Source organism: Myotis lucifugus, unplaced genomic scaffold (genome assembly GCF_000147115.1).
Source record: "Myotis lucifugus unplaced genomic scaffold, Myoluc2.0 scaffold_295, whole genome shotgun sequence".
Lineage (NCBI taxonomy): Eukaryota > Metazoa > Chordata > Mammalia > Chiroptera > Vespertilionidae > Myotis > Myotis lucifugus.
The window spans coordinates 415770-434466 of NW_005871343.1; the positions used below are offsets into that span (position 1 = coordinate 415770).

Genomic DNA, 18697 nt, shown 5'->3' on the forward strand with positions numbered 1-18697 from the left:
AGTTACACCTTTTATGAATCTGCTCTACATGGCAGGGGCACGACGTCTGGAGCAGTAGTTTCTGCATACAAGGTAGTAATCGACGAAGACCATGCACAATTTTGCTTGCACAGTTAAAAGGACAGGCAGGTGGCGGGTAGGGGTTGGAGGGAAGTGCTGTCTGAAAAGTTCGATATAAGAGAAGCTTGCCTCCGAATGTAGAGCTCTTCCTATCTTTTCCAAGTCCTTGGCTTTTCTACCCCACCCTGAAATGAGCTCGGGACAAGAGTCCACCTATTTTCAACAGAACTTGACAAAGGGTCATTTGATAACATCTGGAGAAACAAGCCCGTGCTATTACTGTGACCTACAAAGACAGGATGTCTGAGTGTGGGAGGCGCCATCTCCTCTCTCACGGAGCCATCTTTTCTCTCTACTACACTCTAGAGTTTCTGCTGTTGGGAATGGGTAGTCCATGTCACAGAGTTCAACAGTCTTTTCACTCCTCAGAAAGGTCCTCAAAGGAAGGTGCCGAATACATTCCTCCCAGCTAACAGCGGCTGGGTTTTTCCTAAGTAGGGACGGATCCCAGTGGTTGTCTTTGTTCCTTCCATATTGCGGTTCATAATAAAATCTTCTCTCTCTGGTTTCAGTCTCCCATACTAAAAGGGCTTTCCAGATTGAACACAAGTTTTCCTTTTTTCACACACGGGCTTAAGCCATCCAAAAACAATAAGAAATGTAATAATAATAATAAATAAATAGAAGTGAATCCATAGAAACTCTCGATGTCTGTACAGCAGGAATGACAAAGTTTAAGTCAAAATTTGTTTTCCCTTTTTTTCATCCACATCAAAGGCAGGAATACAACAAGGCATTGTTAGTTGTGGTGGGCAAACTGGAGTGTCTGCTGATATAACAAATTAGGTTTGTTAAGGCCTTTGTCTATGCAGAGTTAAGAGTAATGCAGAAGCCAGATCGATTAGAAAAGAAAGGTAGGACTGTGAAGCAGGGAAGACAAAAAAAGTCAATACAAAACAAAAACTAGGGAACAAACCAAGGGAGATGGAAAGAGAGAAAGAGATAATGCCAAAAAGAAGTCCATACTGTGTCTACCGATGGAGAAGTACACATTGCTTCCCTCTGAAAGCTTCGTGGTGTCTTTGTTGTTAATACTGTCAGAGTAGAGAACAGCAGATTGATGGCATCCAGCAGCAGTGAAAAGACGTTCATCCTCTCAGCCCATCTGAGGAGGTGCTTTGGGAAGGATCGGTCTGGGGGAAAGAGCCCTAGCCTAGAATATCCAGATAGACCGGAGATGCCTTGGCCAAGTTCTGAAGGAGGGTGTGGATGCCCTTGATGTTCTTCCTCATGTGGGGTTCTCGCTGCCAGCACCCCAGCATCAACTCGTAGACCTCCTGCGGGCATGTTCGAGGTCTCTGCAAGACTCGGCCCTGAGTGATGCATTCTATCACCTGGACAGAGAGCAAAGATAGGATCAGAAGAGAAACAATATAGGGGAAACAATACAGGTGAAATAAATGTCAGTGCAAAGAGAGGGCTGTTTTAAAGAAACCCATTCAATGTTACTTCTTTTCAGAAAGAAGAGAGCAATTATTATAGATTAGTATATTGTGTTTAATTGGATCACATCCATTTTTCAAGCACATTGATTTCACCAAACTGGTGGAGAAATGATTTATCTATATGGAATGACCCCAAACCTCATCCTAGAATTCCAGTTTTACTGGCCTGATATGGAACCTAGGCCACTTTCATGTCAGGGTGCTGATTGATGAGAGACCCGCAGGCTGTAGAAATGAGTGGTCATTTTGGATAACAAATTTGGGTAAAAGACAGACTTGAGCCTGAAGATGTTAGGTGCCTAACCAAAAAGCTATGCCTCAAATATAGGCATATTTGCAAAAGGATTAGAATAGGGAAACAAAATGCTTGAGTTTTCACTAGAAGTGCATGGTCCAGTGAAATGTGCAAAAAGGAAAGAACCTTGAAACCTTCCTGGAATAATATACAAAAGCTAACTGGACTCTCAGGGTGCTGGAATGTCACATCTGCTATTAATTTGCTAGGTGAGCAGCACATAGCGATTCTTCATCACAGAGGATGCCAAGTATGTCAGTAAACACTGTGATTTTCTTACGTTTCCAGAGTGACTATACTTCAGCCATGACCTTCAGCCATACAGCAAGCCATTTGGGAGGTGCTGCACCCAACAAAGCCACATAAGGCCTTGTCCTGTGTCCTAACTTTTGGCCAAGGGGCGCCTCTCAGTGTTAGCCCTTCCGGAGGGTCTCACCCAGCCCACTGCGCACCTCGTTGTTGGACAGCTGGTACCAGGGCTGTTTGCCATACGTGAAGATCTCCCACAACACCACCCCCAGGCTCCAGACGTCACTTTCTGTGGTGAACTTCCTGTACATGATGCTCTCTGGAGGCATCCAACGAATGGGCAGCATCGTGTGGCCACCAACCTGGGGGGAAAGGGGTGAACAAGGAGGCATGAGTCATCTCCACACAACATTCCCACTATCAGAGGAAAAGGTGCTTGAATTTATTGATTTTAATGGATTATAAACACATAAGGAAAATAAGATTTCTTTATAATCCCAATCTCCAGAGTCAGAGGGCAAAGAATGGTCAACAAAATTTTTTCATATTATTTGCAATCATCTCTCAGAACTAAATAGGGGCAGAGATGACAGTTGGGTGGATGTTCATTTGGATACACACACACACATGTATATCCTGGTTTGAGGATGACTCAACCTTCTAATCAACAAGATAACTTTGATGAGGATAACAAGTATGGAGCTCTTCATTCAAAAATGACCCACCAAGTGACTCTACTTCCTTAGCAAGGCCAGAGCTTCCTTCCAATTTAAGATGTTAGGACAGTGCACAGTGCTTCCTTAAACAACCTCCCCACAACCCAGCAATGAACAAGGCAGAAATTATTCCTATTTTACAGATGAGGCAACTGAGATTCAGGTTGCTATAGACACAAAGAAGTCAGGTATTTGGACTCCAAGATCAGGACTTTTCTCTATGACAAGGCACTGCAACTGAGCTTATTTACAAAAATAAATAAGTAACTATGGTTTTGAAAAGCTCATTTTTAGTAAAAACATGGAGGGTGAGGCATTAGATGGCAAAAGCATTAGCACAGGCAAAGAGAACATTGTCTGACAAAGGAGACTCGTTCATGATTTCCTACTTCCTGGAGAAAAGTGAAGTATTCCATTTTCATATTTGTAGCCCATTAGGGCTGTCTCATTTTAAAACTATGATCAGATTTCTAGACAGTGGCCCTGTGGGTGGTAGGTCCTACTTTTCATGCTGGTAAACCCCAGCACAACCAGCCCAAATGCCATGCCTGACCCTGGGGCAGCAAGCGGGCTCACAGACAACTGAATCAGACCTCACTGACAACTCTCAGCCCCTGGGTTCTAAGACTAATGCCACATAGAGTTTCTGCCCAATTATCATTCTCAATATCCATTTCTGACTCATTAAAGGAAGGAAATGGACTAACAGTGCCTGAAAAATGCTGCTCAACTCCAGAGCCCAAGGAGCTGAGAGGGTCAGAGAGTCTAATTTGCTTGGTGATTTCAAATAGTGCTCTTGGCACCAAAGAAAGCACAAATGTGAAAGGAGGAGGGTGTTATTGTTGTTTTTTTCTGTGCAATGACTCCAAATCCAACAAGTAGGAATTTAACTTGCTGATTCTGGGTTAGGGTGTTCCCATATCCTTACTATTCAGCTTTGAATACACCAAAAACTCCTACACTAAGTAAAGGCTGGTTGCCCTCCTCAACTTTTGATTTTCTCACTTGCTTCTTACCCCTGCAGTGATAGGTAGTCACAGTTCAATGAGCACAGATTTCCCTCATGAAACTGCCTGGACATGCACTACTCACCATCAGGATTGATAGTCAAAACACAACCTGTATGACACAGGCATTGACTGACCAGAAAGGATGCTGGTGGTTAACTAGTTTGAAGGTGTGTTCCCAGGGAAGAAGTAGAGAGATAGAGAACCATTTACGTATATCTCCTAGAACCAGACAGCTGAAAAACACACTCTGGGGCCCATTAATCTAGCAAGATACCAGACTTACCATATTCCTTGTGGATCCCCAGCTTCAATGCTGTGGACAACATTGAATTCATGACATTAGAAACGCTGGGGTCCAGGGCACACTCCAGTGTGCCATTTCCTAGTTAGGTAACCTTGACTAGCTGCCAAACCTCTCTGTGCCCTGATTTCTCCAAATATAAAATGTGGGTAACAATGAATAACTTCTAGGGTTATCGTGAGGTTAATACCTAAGCAGACCATATAAATTTCAATGCACTAAATACTTTCAAGGTGTTTCTTCCTTCTCTGTAATTTTACTGTCTGATTTCCTTAAAATGGGAAGCAGCCATTCTGGAGACATTAAGGAGAGTCAACACATACATCCTCCCATACTCCTCACCCAATGACAAGTGCTTTGGGGCTCTTGGGACTCCAGCACCTACTCTATCAGGTTTTCGGTCCTGTATTGCTAATGGCCAAATAAAAAGCTCCTGTTTCCTTTAAAGGAGAAAAAACAAGGTTTTAAATTTTGATTTACATGTTTTCCCATCTGATCATTTATTTTATGCTTGGACAGATTTTTCACTTGAATTCTTTCAAGAATCCCTTCTGGGATTTCACACATGCTGTTATAAATAATGCTTTCCTTATACTGATGTCAAACGGGTGAGTGTGGGAGAATCTAATAAAAGTTCAGATAGGGTTCACAAGTTTTCTAAACCCATTTAGAACATTTCTGAACATTTCTTTTGCAGCCCTTTCTCAGGATTTTGGAGCATGTCATACACACACACACACACACACACACACACACGGAATCACTGTGGTTACAAATTACCGTCACAGGATGGTTTTTGGAATCTCACAAAACCACATACTGTGCGGCAACAAACACAATGAGACATTTGTTTTGTATTGTGCTACTTGGCAACTTTCCCTCACACCCTTGCTTAAATATTTGTGACATGGAATACAATCTCAAGTATGACATTGGGAGTCAGAATTGTTTCTTTGAGGCCATGTGGCTTTCCCTAAACTCACCAGATAGAACTGATCAAATGGGAAACCCAGTTAGCTGGTTTATTTTCCTCATCCCCAGAGATTGGGGTTCTAGTTCTATAATTACCTACCACCACTTCACCACCATAATCATCCATTAACACTTATAACCTCACCTTTACAAAGAATTTTACTCAGTTATCTCATTTGAACTCAATAGTTACCATTTGGGGTGGACATTGGCTTGCCTTCATATTACAAACCATGTCCCCAAAGTTCAAAGAATTAAGTAGCTTACCTAGAGCCAAACACATAATGCCTCCCCTTTGATGCATCTCATTCTGATGGGTCACTCGTGTTTCCAGCTTCTGCAGTCTCCAACACCTGCCCTGTGTGTTTAGCCAGCAAGCTTATTTGTGGCTCCTTAACTAAGCTGACATGACTCAAGTCTGTTGGAAATTTTGATCTCCTTTCCTTTCTAACTACTTCCCGAAGATCTTAGAATGCTCAGGTCCCAGCATTTCAAGGAACTCTCTGTCCCTGCTGTAGCACTGTACCTTTTCTAAGTACCAGGATGCCCAGTGCCCCTTAGTACAGCTCTGGTAACACTGTAGGCCAGGCACTCCGTGTTTTTGGTAACAGATCACATGCCTCAAGAAAGGTGGATGCTAATCAGTTATGTCTGACAGGGCATTAGGGGTTTGGCTGGTATGCATATCATGTCTTCAAGTGGGTTTCTTGTGAGTACTAGTATTTTGGAAGGAAATCTCAAAGTGAGCTTTCAAAGGGATCAGCATTTGCTACTTTCCTATCCATCCTCCAATAAATTCTCTAAACTCTTGATAGAACCAAGTCTTAGATTAAATGGTTGGAAACTGGTTCACCTATTTGACACTTCAAATAAAAACCATTCAATGAAATTTGCAACTTCTTAATAAAATGCAACAAAAAATGTGGGGTTTCATATGGAGTATAAAAGCTAATGTGTATGAGAATCCCACTCATCAGGTTTCCATCTGTAGAGTAGATGGGGATGGGAATAGGGGTGCGGGGGGTGGTCTATGGCAGACCTGAACTATTCAATCTGGGAATGAAGTCTAAAAGGATTTCATAATGCACAACATGAAGGAAGTATTGTTCTATAGATGATGACTAACATGTCATATCTTAGGAGGCTGGGGACCAAGGACAAAGGCTTAAGAAGAAAGGCTGGAGCCTTTCTATAGGCCCAAGGAAAAGAAAAGGGCTGAATGACCATCATGGCTGCTAATCATTGCAACATGGTAAAACCAGCAAGGCTAACCAGTACAATGTCTGAGGCCCATGGCCAAAAAGAAATCCTATAGTGACTAAAATAAATTAAATTACAGAAAATGAGTTCTGTTTTTAAACATATCAAGAAAAGAACTGTTCATTTAGCTTTTCATGTGATTTCTAGGATACCTCACAATTTTGATGGTGATATGTATTGGTCAAACACAAAAATAACAACTGTGTTCTAGTTAAAATACCTGGGATTTGGCATCTTTTAAATCTACCAGATTGAAAGGAACTTAACACAATAATTTCTGGAGAGAATATTAAAAAACCCTTGGTAAAACTGTCCTGTGTTAGAAATCAATGATTTTATTATTTTTAAATCAAATTAGACACATCTAATCGCTTCAACTGCAATATTTATTCCTTACCCAAGAAATACTCTTTAGGTGCATGCTTTTTGGTCATTAGGTTATAAGTTGTGAAAATCTCCCTGTCATTTAACAAACAATATGATTTATATTTTCTATATTGGAAAACTAGGATTTAGTGAAATCAAAGACCTTGCTAAGGAAGTATAGCTATAAATTGATGACCAGCAGTACTGAAGACAGCTCTCTATCCCACCACTATTCATGCTGAGAACCTAGGCTCTTTCTCATTTTTTAAAAATATAATTTTTTATTGATTTCAGAGAGGAAGGGAGAGGGAGAGAGAGATAGAAACATCGATGAGAGAGACACATCCATCAGCTGCCTCTTGCATGCTCCCTACTGGGGATTGAACCTGCAACCCTCTTGGTACATGGGATGATGCTCAATCCATTGAGCCACACCAGCCAGGCTCTTTCTCATTTTTTTCAAATATACAAAACATCTTTTTTCCTGGTACAAGTTAACCAAGAAGGCACAATTCATTTTCCAGGTGCACTGGGAGATGACAGAGGAGGTGACAAGCTTAGTTCTCCTCTTTCTGTTGGGCTTCACAAAAATTGCATCTACCATGCTCCTTGCTCCCTCATCATCTTCTCTTTTTCTACTACATCCTTTCTTCTCAGTGTTGCCTCCTCCCAGTCCATTCCTACTTCTGTTTCTTTGAATCTCCTCTCAAGTCCACTTGTCCAGTTCTATTTCAACTATCAATGTTGCATTTACTAGTAGTCTTATCTGATTCCTTTCTTCTCTCTTCAAATGATCATGAATATCCCTACCATAACTCATTATTCCTTCATGGTGATGCCTAATCTCCTTTCTATGGCAGGCTGGAGCCTTTCTACAGACCCAAAGTAAATGCCTAGCTGGCTTTGAAACCACTGGTGATATAAAATGAGTAATGCTAATCTGGGACCTTCTAAACTCAACTAGCAAAACCAACGATGCCTGGGAGGCCACTTTCGGCTTGTGGTATTTACTCAGTGACTGAGTGATAACTTGTTGGGAAGCCAAACATTTTACTCCCTTAGAAACATGCAGGCCAAAGGCCAAAACCCATTAAGAGATGATTAGCTGTCAGAGGCTTTTGGCAGCATTAAATATTGAAGAGACTCCTAGACCTCCTCATGCACCCTTCACTCGGTTGCTCTCTTTCAGCAGTTTCTCTTCATCTGTTCCTTAACAATTCATGAAAGCTGTGAACTTTAAGAAATAGCTGGACCTTATTTATTTATTTATTTATTTATTTATTTATTTATTGTGTTGCATTTGTAGTATGAACTTAAAAAGAGAAGAGAGAAACAATTTATGCAAATAATCTCCCTGGAGAAACTGGAACCACTGTGGTCAGACTGTGGGCGCTTTCTGACCACATCCAGGAAGATAAGAATTCTCCAGTTAGAAAGAGTGATGAGGTGCTTTTGTGGTGTGTGGCTCCTGAACCAAGGGATACTTCATGGCAAGAAAGTCAGCCCTTCTGGACGTGCCTAGAAGTCCTGAATGTACACAGAACAAGTTGAGTCAGGAGGAGTGCTGGTGACATCCTGGCCACCCTCTCTCGTACAGTGGGAAACGATTATCACTACACCTGAATTGCTGTTATTTGTAGCCTAGAAAAGCTTTAATTACCTTTTACCATAGAATCTGATCATTATCAATCATATGGTCATAATGAAAGGGTTTTGACTTAGTAAATTCAAGCCAAGTGTTTTGGGATTAGTCAAAGAAAGGGCATGCTGGACCTTATTATTCACAATATTTCTGCAAATATTTTTTTTCTTCACAATTAAATCTCTATCCTGCCTTAACAGGGCAAATAATTATGTTTGGAAGGGAAAGGTCACAGAGCCATCATCGCTATCTCCGGACACTTGGACTCTAGGTGAACAGATGAGGCAAATTCAATACAAATTTTGTACTGAGAATCTTATCTTTGTTCTACGATGAAGTAATAATACAAATAATAAAAATAACAACAACAATAATACCTCATGTTTGTATAACACCTCTTTTGCCCTTTTATAGCATTTCCACATGTATTCATCCTATAATAATTGTACCTGCTTCAAAACATAGTTGTAAAGATTAAATGAGTTGATATTAGAAAATCTCTGTGGTGCTAGTATGTGATGCCATTTATAGGACATTCTTGATAAGGCAAAACTATGGGTGTAGAAAACCCATGATTGACACGGGATGGGAATTGGTGGTACAGCAAAGGGACTTGCCCTACTAGAGCATGAGGGAATTTTGTGAGATGATGGCAATGTGCTAAGTCCTCATTGTTCATTGTGATGACAGTTATATGACTGTTTGCCAAACTTAGAACTATACACTAAAAAAGGTGAATTTTACTAAATGTATATCATACCTCAATAAACCTGACTAAAAATGAATAAATAAAGCTCTTAAACTAATGCTTAGTGTCTAATAAATGTGCAAATTATATTAGCTATTGTTGTTATGCTAAGTATTTGAGTCTGCAATCATCTTATGGGGTAAGTCACCCCATATTCTTTATCCCAATTTAAGAGGTGAGGAATCTCCAGGCCCAGAGGCAAAGTGACCTACCCAAGACCACACAGCTAAGAAGTGCTAGAGTCTACACCAGGGCCCAGCTCTCCAAATGGATGGCACTCTTTCCATTTTGCATCAAGTCTGACATGGTGTCAGATTCAGGGATAGGAAAGGCTCTCTGCATGACTCTGCCTGGGCTTCCATAATGAAATACCATAGACTTGGTGGCTAAAACAACAGACATTTATTTCTTCACATTGGATTAAAGTCTAAGATCAAGTTTCCAGCAGTTTTTTTTTTTTCTTTTTCTGGTGATGGCCCTGTGTAGCTTGTGTGTACACACAGAGAGAGCAAGCTTCAGGCATCTTTTCTGGGCCCCACTGCTGACCTTATTTACCCTCAATTACTTCCTTAGAGGTCCCATCTCCAAGTATAGAGACACAGAGAGTTAGAGTTTCAAGATATAAATTGCGGGGGGGGGGGGGTTACACAAACAGTCTAATGCTTCCTTTTTTATCCTAATGCACTTGGAGGAACAAGAATAACTTCAAAGTGTTGTACGATTCTGGTCCAGAATGTTATTCTGTGGTCTTTTGTCAGCATTTTCATGTCCCCAGAGTAAAGGCTCACCCCTACTTCTGTCTTCCCTTCCTGGGTGACTCTTGATGATTTTCCTATTACCAATGAATTCTAGAGCTTAGCAAATGGCTTAAAACCTGCTTTTGTTCCACAGCAGCCCTCAGATTCAATTCATTTACAGTGCAAAACTTACAGCAATCTCCACCTTCACCTCCTCCCTCCCCCCACTCTACCCCAATTTCCCTGAGGATAGCTAAGGGAGAGTGAATAGACCTGGGACTCTTAAGTTATATGGAAAGAAGGCAGAAGGGCTTCTTGGACTCCATATCGCCTTAAGTGACATTCTCATGGGTCCTATTGGTCCCTGCTTGTGCACTATATACAATTTAAAGAGCCCAAGAGTCCCAGATCTAGAAGTGATTATAGTTTCACCTTATTTTACATTTGCTCTAATCAGGAGCAAATAAGCCTTCTCTCAGTAAAGCATGAAACTGCAATCACACGGATGTTTAAGAATCACATTGGGATCTAAAAACAAGGAGTCTTCATTTTAACAATTGAGTGAACTTCAACAGTAACAACATGCCCTGCCCCTTCCTGTGGTGAGCCAGCCGGCCATGGCATACTCAGCCTCACACTGGGTGTTATATGTGCAGAGCCAGCTCAGCCAGGTTCGGTGAGCCTGAGAGGGGGCAGTGAAAGATTGAGAAAAGACAGACAAGAGAAAAAAGCTGGGTCTGGGTGGGACGCTGTCCTCTCTGATGGAGAGCTAGCGACAGTGCCACAGCCTAAAAGCCATGTCTTTATTTTATAGCCAGATTCCACGAGGCAAAGTAAGGGCATGATCAAGATGTTTACAACATTCTCTCGATTTTTCGAATCTACTCAGTTACATGCACCTGAACTCTATCCAGCCCACATCACTCAGCCACGTGGGACCACAGGTTCAGACCATAGGGTCAAGCTTACAACTATAGCCTTTGGCTATAATTGTGCTGGGAGGGCTTTACCCTCCAAGCTGGGACTTGCACGTGGCTTTCTCACAAGAGGACCATGCCCTCTCGTTAGTCTGAGGCTTGAACCTGTCCAAACACTGTGGCCGCTCTCTACACTTCCTCTGATGTCCTTTCCCCACCTCAGCCCACTAACTCTAATCAGCCTTGATGGGGAGTTTCCTGAATGATCAATGGGTGGATGAAGCCTTTGGAAAGATCTAATATAGGACACTGACTGCCATGTGATGATTGTACATATACATCACTTAGCAATGTAAATTTGTACATTCCAATGATACATGTCATCAAAAAGCCATTTTTTATGTTCAGTATAACTGAGCTTTTTATGACCTCCTGTGCATTATGGTTTTTTAACCCAAGAGACTGTCTGACGCTTTAGCAATTGCAACCAGAGCATTGCACCTTTCATGGAGAAAAGCCACAAAGACTGACATGTTGCTGAGCAAAGGCCACCGGAAGAGCAGGAGCAATATATAGTCATGCATTGTCTATGCTAAGGTGATTGCATTATGCTGGTTTAGTACAAAAATTCCAATGTGAAATTGTTTCTATGGAAATAACTCAAAAAGGCTGGTATTCCAGCTAGCTTTTAGAAAAGGAAGAAATCAATGAATTGTCAACAGAGCAGGGGGAGGGAGAACTCTCTCTGCCAGCTGGGATTACCATGATTACTGCTGCCCTGGGTGCATTATGTCCAGTAAGTGGAGAGGTTAGGTTTCTGGGTGGATACTACATATCTGTCCCACCATTAACCGCAGCTTCTTAGTTAACACTGAAGACACTGGCAGAATGTACATTCTACCATTAGCCTGAGATGAGGACTTAATACACTAGAGCCAATTAAAAATGAATATGGTCCTCTTTCCTTCCAGTTCACTTTGATATAGAAACTGATGCCTGTCCGCATAAGCGCAACAATAATAGGAAAGTTGCAGGGATGAAGAGGGTACCTCAGTTAGGGATCGCCATCAGCTGCATGCAACTGAGATAGTGGCTTAATCTTGCAGTTTCTTCTCACTTACTGGAAGTCCTGAAGTTGCAGTCAAAGGCTGGTGGAACACTCTAAGAAGTCGTTTCAATGACATCCTTCAGGAGACATTTAAAATCTGCCCATTTCCTTCCACCTCCAGTTTGATCTCCCTGTCATTACCCTCCCTAGGCTACTATGACAGCCTCCTAACTGGTCTACCCATTTCCTTTCTCTCTATTTTCTAATCCACTCTCTATTTAATACCCAGAGCAATAGTCTTAAAATATTAATTGTATCAGATCATTTGTGTTTCTACCATAAACTCTTCAACAACTTCGCACTGCCCGTAGGATAAAACTGAAAGCCATTGAAATGGCTGATAGCACCCTGGTTGACCTGAGTGCCTTCTTCCCTATCTCCTTTTATATTTCCCCCTTTCCCTGCAGTGATCCATTTGGTCTTAAATATGTCTTAGCACTTTCTCACTTTAGGTCCTTCACACATGCAGTTTTTCAATTTTTTTTAAACCTGCCTAACTTCCCCTTGTCCCTGGGAACTTAACTTAAATACCACACTCTTTGGCACCAAGAAACACTGCTTACTTTCCCCTCATCATGCCCATCAATTGTAATGATGGGCTTTTCTGTGTGGTTATGTGCTTGCTATCACCTCTGCCTGTAGACTACAAAGTTCATGATGGAAAGCACTACCCAGTGCTTGAATGCTTAGTAGGTATTTGTCAAATGAAGAGAGTGCATCTGGCTGCCTCAGGACTTGTGGGTAGATAGTTTGGTATGAAATAAATATGGAAGGAGAATAAGGGGCTAAAGCCAGAATGGCGGCTTCCTGTCAGCCCTATGTGGGGCTCTCAGCACAGGCCCCTTGGAGCTGAGAGGGATATCCAGAGGGGAAAAGAAAAAAATGGCCAGTAGCTGATTTGCTTTAGAGAGCAACATCTATTTTTAATTTAAACTGCAAATGAGGAATAGAAACACACATGCTGTACATGAGTAACGAATATATGGGATAATTTACCAAGAAAAACCATGGAAGCCAAAATGAATGGGCTAAAGTGCCTCCTTGGTTGAGGAGAGGGTGTGAAGGTGCTGGGAGAAGTCAGAGAGAACGGAGGGGCTCAGTGCCCTGTCCCTGGGTTCCCTGAGGCATGTCCCATTGGCCACTGCAACTTCACTCTGGGAAGCCATCCCGCGTCCAGAGACCCTGTTGTGGCCCCATCAGAGCTCTTATGGGAGGGACTCACGGTGGCAGATGCTTGGAAGTGGAGAGGCTTGTCCTGAAGCTGCCTTGGCATCACCTGTGCTTAGTTGTGATGCTGAAGAAGTAGAGGAGGCAGATGGAGATTCATCAGAGGAGGAGCCCTCAGCATCATCACTGCCTCCTACATGAGCGACACTCTAACTCTCACCTGCCACCGTAGCTCCACAACCTTAAACCATAACCACAGTGCTGTGGAGTAACTGAAGTCTGGAGAAGTTAAGCTAAAAGCCAAACCCTCATCTTCAAAGGACTATCCATTTCCACCATAGCATATACTGTTAAGAAAAGCTATTAGAATATCTTTAGGATTCTCAAACCCTCATCGTAGAGAACACAGATTGATATTTTTAATCACTGAGTTGATAATCATGTGTTTGTTTTGTATCATACACTCATTCAACAAAAATTTACTGAGCTACCTACTGGTTGCTAGGCAATGTCCTAGGCCCTGGGGATGTGTCCTCATGAAGAGAAAGTAGCTGGTGATTGCTTTATGCCCCATATCCTTATGAAGCTCTCATTTAGTGGGCGACACAGACCACACATAAATAAATGGACATGACAATGTCAGGTGGTGATAAATACTGTGAAATAAAAAAGAGTAAGTGAATGGAAACGAGAGAGGGCAGTGCTCCTTAGATAGGAAGGTCAGCAAAGGCTTTTCTGAGCAGGTGATATCTAAGCAGAGATCTGAATAAAGTGAAAGAACAAGACACAACAATCAGGAAGCAGTATATTCCAAGATTTTCAGGTCAGCAGGAGCAAAGGCCCTAAGGTAGGTGCTGATGTGCTGGAACAGTAAGGAGGACAGTATGGATGGAGTGGCTGTGGCAGGAGGTTAATGGTAGAAAGGAGGTGGAGTTTTACCTGAGGCCGTCACTGGTGGGGTTTTATGTAATGGTGCAGCTGCACTGGATGGTGTGTATCTACAGCTATATGCCCACATCAGTATATATTTTATACCTTTACTTCTACTGCTAAATAATATGCTACATCAGATAGTATTTCAAGGCAAGTGACTTAATATGATGGGGCTTTACAACAAACACATAGTCTATGATATAAATACCATTACCATTTATTAAGTAGGGAAACTAAGACAAAGAAAGCAAGACCATAGTCAGAATCAGGGTGTGAGGTGGCAATGAAAGGCAGATGTTTCAAATCCACTAATCTTGCCTCTTTCACTTTGATTTTTGCCTCTCATTTTGCACCACTTCCCCAAATCCACCTGGTGGCATGACCAGTTATGCAAGCCAGCTAAAGCAATCGCCAGTCCCTTTCTCTGAGCTGTTTAGGAGGAAATCCCTTCTTTCCCCAAGCCAGAATTTGACATTGACATAATTGCACAGAAGCAATAACCGATGCTTTCCTTTGCAAAAAGTGATAAATTTAGAGAACAAGTGGGTCTGACTGTATGGGTTTCCCACCCCTTTCTCCCAATGGAAGGAGGAAGGAGCAGTGGAGGGATCCTATTGCTTCTAGATCCTTCAGTAGCACAGACATATTCCTGAGTTTCTCAGGATGACTAGTGATAGCCCCCTTGGTATTTAGCTTTAGGATTTCTGCTGATGGTCTCTACTCGCCTCTCTCTGTCAGTACTTGAGTAGGAGACTTCCTCTACATTATGTTGTTTTTCCCCCTGATTACTTCCCCAATATTCCACTAGCTATACAATCACATCACTGCTCAAGTCACCCTCTGACTCTTAAAACAATTTGAGTTTCCTTTGAGGAAGAAAGCTGTCCTGTGGTATCCCAGGGGAGAAGAGAAAAGATTCCATAATGCTGAAGTCCTTAGTAATGGTCCCTCGGCATTCTTTCCTTCCTGCCTCTCAAACCCTTAGTCAACCCCATGACCATTTTTTTGTGTGTGAAAATTTTCCTTTCCAAGGTCTCTATCCCCATCAACTACATTTTGTTTATACCAGAGCATCTATTTAGGTACAGACCATTGGCATTTAGGATACTATATTTACTGGTTAACATCTACTTGAATCCATTTACAGTAATAGCTTTCATGAAACACATAAAGGTCTTTAAACACTACAATCTACTCTATGAACACAGACTCAAAGATAACAATTCTCTTCAGCTTTGAATTTGTCTTTAGAGATGAAGACAAGAACACTCTAGAGAAGGACAAGGTTTATATTGAACAAATAAGGTACTGCAAATTAACTGGAAGCTGTAGGGAAAAGCAGAGATGGTTCCCAACTTAAGAACATTGGACTTTTATTTTTTTAAAATATATTTTTATTTATTTCAGAGAGTAAGGGAGAGGAAGAGAGAGATAGAAACATTGATGATGACAGAGAACCATTGAGCCTGCAACCCCGGGCATGTGCCCTGACCGGGAATCAAACCGTGACCTCCTGGTTCACAGGTTGACACTCAACCACTGAGCCATGCCCACCGGGCAGAACATTGGACTTTTAAACAGACCACCTTTTCCAGTGGAGGTGTGTCCTCTTCTTACCCAAGGGTTAAGTGTCCTCCAATTTCCTCCCCATTTGGAGCCCATTCCTCCCTCCATCTCCCCCATCCCCTTAAACAGCACCACTGTTCCCACCACTATTTATTTTCAAGGCTAAAAACCTAGGAGCCATCAATGATTCTTTATTTTCCCTGATGCCCCCCGCCCCACCCCCATCCAAGTCACCAGCAGGTTCTTTCAACTATATCTGCAAAACATACCTTGAATGTACCCACGTGCCCATTTCCTCTGTTACCACCAAGTCCAAAGCCACATGCTTGCACCCAGACTCTTGCAATAGTGTCCTCTGAGCTCTCTAAACTCTAACATCAACTCAGCAGGCAACCTACCTGCTTTCCTCTTGTCCTTGTCTGGCCTGAGGCTAAGGACATCATTTGAGGCTGAGGATATAACCTTGCCCCCAGAAAGTGCCTCAAGGTCTTGATCTGTTCCTGCTGCCTCTGCCCCACAGGAATGACTCACTGCATGACCTTCCTCTTTGCCCCAGGGGCCAGCTTTTAGCTTTCCCCATCACAGTAAGTAGACACGAAAAAACTTAATACTGGAGCAGTCAAATAACGAGAAATATATGCTCACATGGTTAGTTTGTTACAGGCTGTATTTTGTGAAACTTTCAGAAGAATGCTTAGTTTCTGAGAACTTCTTATCCATTTGCTAAACGTGTTAACGGTCACTCCATTGCCTCTCTGAATTAAATCACTAAAGTTGCACCACTGTTTTAAAGTGGGAAAGGTGGTTCCTCCTGGAGGGAGAAATTAGGTTCAGCAGAAGGAGAACCCAAAGCGATCTTTATAAAGTAAAACACCGCAGAGAGACCACAGCAACTAATAGCGTCTGGGCAGCCCTGCGTAGCCGCACATCTGAGGCTCACACCAGACACGGACCACAAGCCTCAGGGGTCAGGCTCTTAACGATCTCTGCTAATGAAAACTCAGCCAATCAGAACTGGCCTCATTCCCGTAGTTGTCCTCTTGGGGTCTTCAGAAATTATGACTAGGCTTGCTTTGCATTTATATCACCCACATCCTGGGCAGGAAAACTGGAAGCTGGGCAGTGGAAGGTAGGAGGGAAGCAGGCGAAACGGTGGTCTGAACACCCTTTTTGAGTGACACGGCAGTATCATCAAGAGAATCATGCCTGACTGCTCGTCCCCAAGGGCAGGTCAAGAAAAGGTGAGGGTCAATTGTCGCATGAGGATCTCATATTTGATATAATCAGCTTTGTGACATTAATGGCCAATAGGCCATCAACTGCTTGAATGCTCAGATGAGGGCAGCTGTGAACACTACTCGGAACACCTCTGATGTCCTATATTAAGATACGCAGTGGGGCTTTTCCAGGTGTTCCACTATTTATAAACTCAGGCCTTTAGCTGAAAGAAAGGGCGCTCTGGGTACCCCATTTTCCAAAGAAAGCTTCTGTGTCGGTCAGGGTTCCACACAACATCTGACAGCTGGATCAGACCCTGCTCCCCTAACAGAAAAAGCCCTACCATAACCACCCTAGATAACCTGTCCTCTCTGTTGGTATAGGGAGAGACGTGGGGAGGGTAGTGAGCGAGAGCAAGGGGGCCATTGGTCTGGGGCCAGTGTCGGAATGTTCCTGAAGAGACGTCATTTCTTTCTCTTCCCCTTCTCTCTGTTCCCACACCCTCAACCTGAAATCAGGTAAGGGCTTCAAGAGAAGTCCTCATAAAGATGGGGGTGCCTTAAGAAGGGGAGATGGGAACTTCATTTGGCATTCAGGCTTCTGTTTAGGCAGCAGACTGTGTGTACTGAAATAAGAAGTGGATGAAGAAAGATGGTGGAGCAGAAAGTAGCCAGCAGGAGACCCTGCTCTCTCATCATTCGGAAAGGATAAATGGGCACTGTAGAAAGCGTCTATGCCTGAGCCTTCTTGTTTGTACCCTGGCTGCCCACAGGTGGTACCTGATCCACAGTGGTGTTAGCTGAGAAATAGTGACAGCAAAGGAGAGGGTGACAATTGAAAAGTAAAGAGACATTTGCTTTTTATCTGCAATCCCTCTTCCAGCCCCCAACCCCATAGAAACTAGAGACATAAGAGGAGCAGGGAGAAGTCCAGCCTGTGATGCTGGAAGAGGAAGCTTTGAAATTAGTGGAATAATGAAGTTGTAGACTGTATTCAACTGGTTTTGTAGCTTAAGGTCAACAGCAAGACATGAAAGAAACTTAATTGCATATTACTAAGTGAAAGAAGCCACTCTGAAAGGTTATATGATTTTAACTATACATATGCCATTCTGGAAAAGGCAAAACTATGGAGACAGTAAAAAAATCAGTGGTTGCCAGGGCTTCGGGGGAGGAAAGGATGAATAGGCAGGCAGAGAAGAGAGGATTGTAGGGCAATGAAATGACTCTGTATGATACTATAATGGTGGCTACATGTCATTATACATTTATCAAAACTCTAAGAATGTACAACACCCAGGGTGAATTCTTACATAACTGTGGACTTGGGTGGGTGATAATGATGTGTCCACATAGGTTTATGATGGTAACAAGTGTCCCACTCTGGTGCTGGATGTTGATAGTGAGGGAGGCTGCCCATGTGTGGGGGAAGGGGACTTATGGGAAATTCTTTACCTTCTCTTCCATTTTACTCTAAAACATAAAGTCTATTTTTTTTGAAGTGCTGCAATGAGGACATGACTGTTGCCAAGGCTCTGTTATTGAGTTTACATCCATGCCTACAAATTTCAGGAAAAGAGGTTGCCAGCCCTGCCCTGCCCTCCCAGTGATCTGCTGCTGTCCACAGGCTGTGGAGGATGCTCTGTAGAGACAGAACCTAAACAGTGAGCACAGAGGTGTGGCTTGGAGGAGCCACAGAGAACGCTGTGGGGCAGATGGTGGCACAGAGTGCTTCACCCACCCAGCCTCAGGGCGGAAGTCAGTGTGGCTGGAAGTCCATTCTCAGCAGGAAACGGGAAACTGGAAACTTTGCTGGGGAGCCTCTGAAATGGGGACAGAGCTAGTGCTTGGGAAAGAGGCCAAGAAAATGTGGGGCAGGACCATTCTCACCAAGATGAAGCTAATTTACCATGGAATGCACACACTGT

At 42.8% G+C, this 18697-nt stretch overlaps 1 protein-coding gene across 1 annotated transcript in view; it reads right to left on the reverse strand.

The window, feature by feature from the left end:
• Positions 1 to 228: 228 nt before the first annotated feature.
• The window catches only part of NTRK2 (neurotrophic receptor tyrosine kinase 2), a 312980-nt gene continuing 294511 nt past the window's right edge, over positions 229 to 18697 (reverse strand). Inside the window, exons 21-22 of the mRNA XM_023763642.1 lie at positions 2313 to 2471; positions 229 to 1454 (exon numbers count right to left, since the gene is read on the reverse strand). Coding sequence (XP_023619410.1) covers positions 1269 to 1454; positions 2313 to 2471 — 345 coding nt within the window. The 3' untranslated portion in view covers positions 229 to 1268. The remainder of the gene's footprint in view (positions 1455 to 2312; positions 2472 to 18697) is intronic.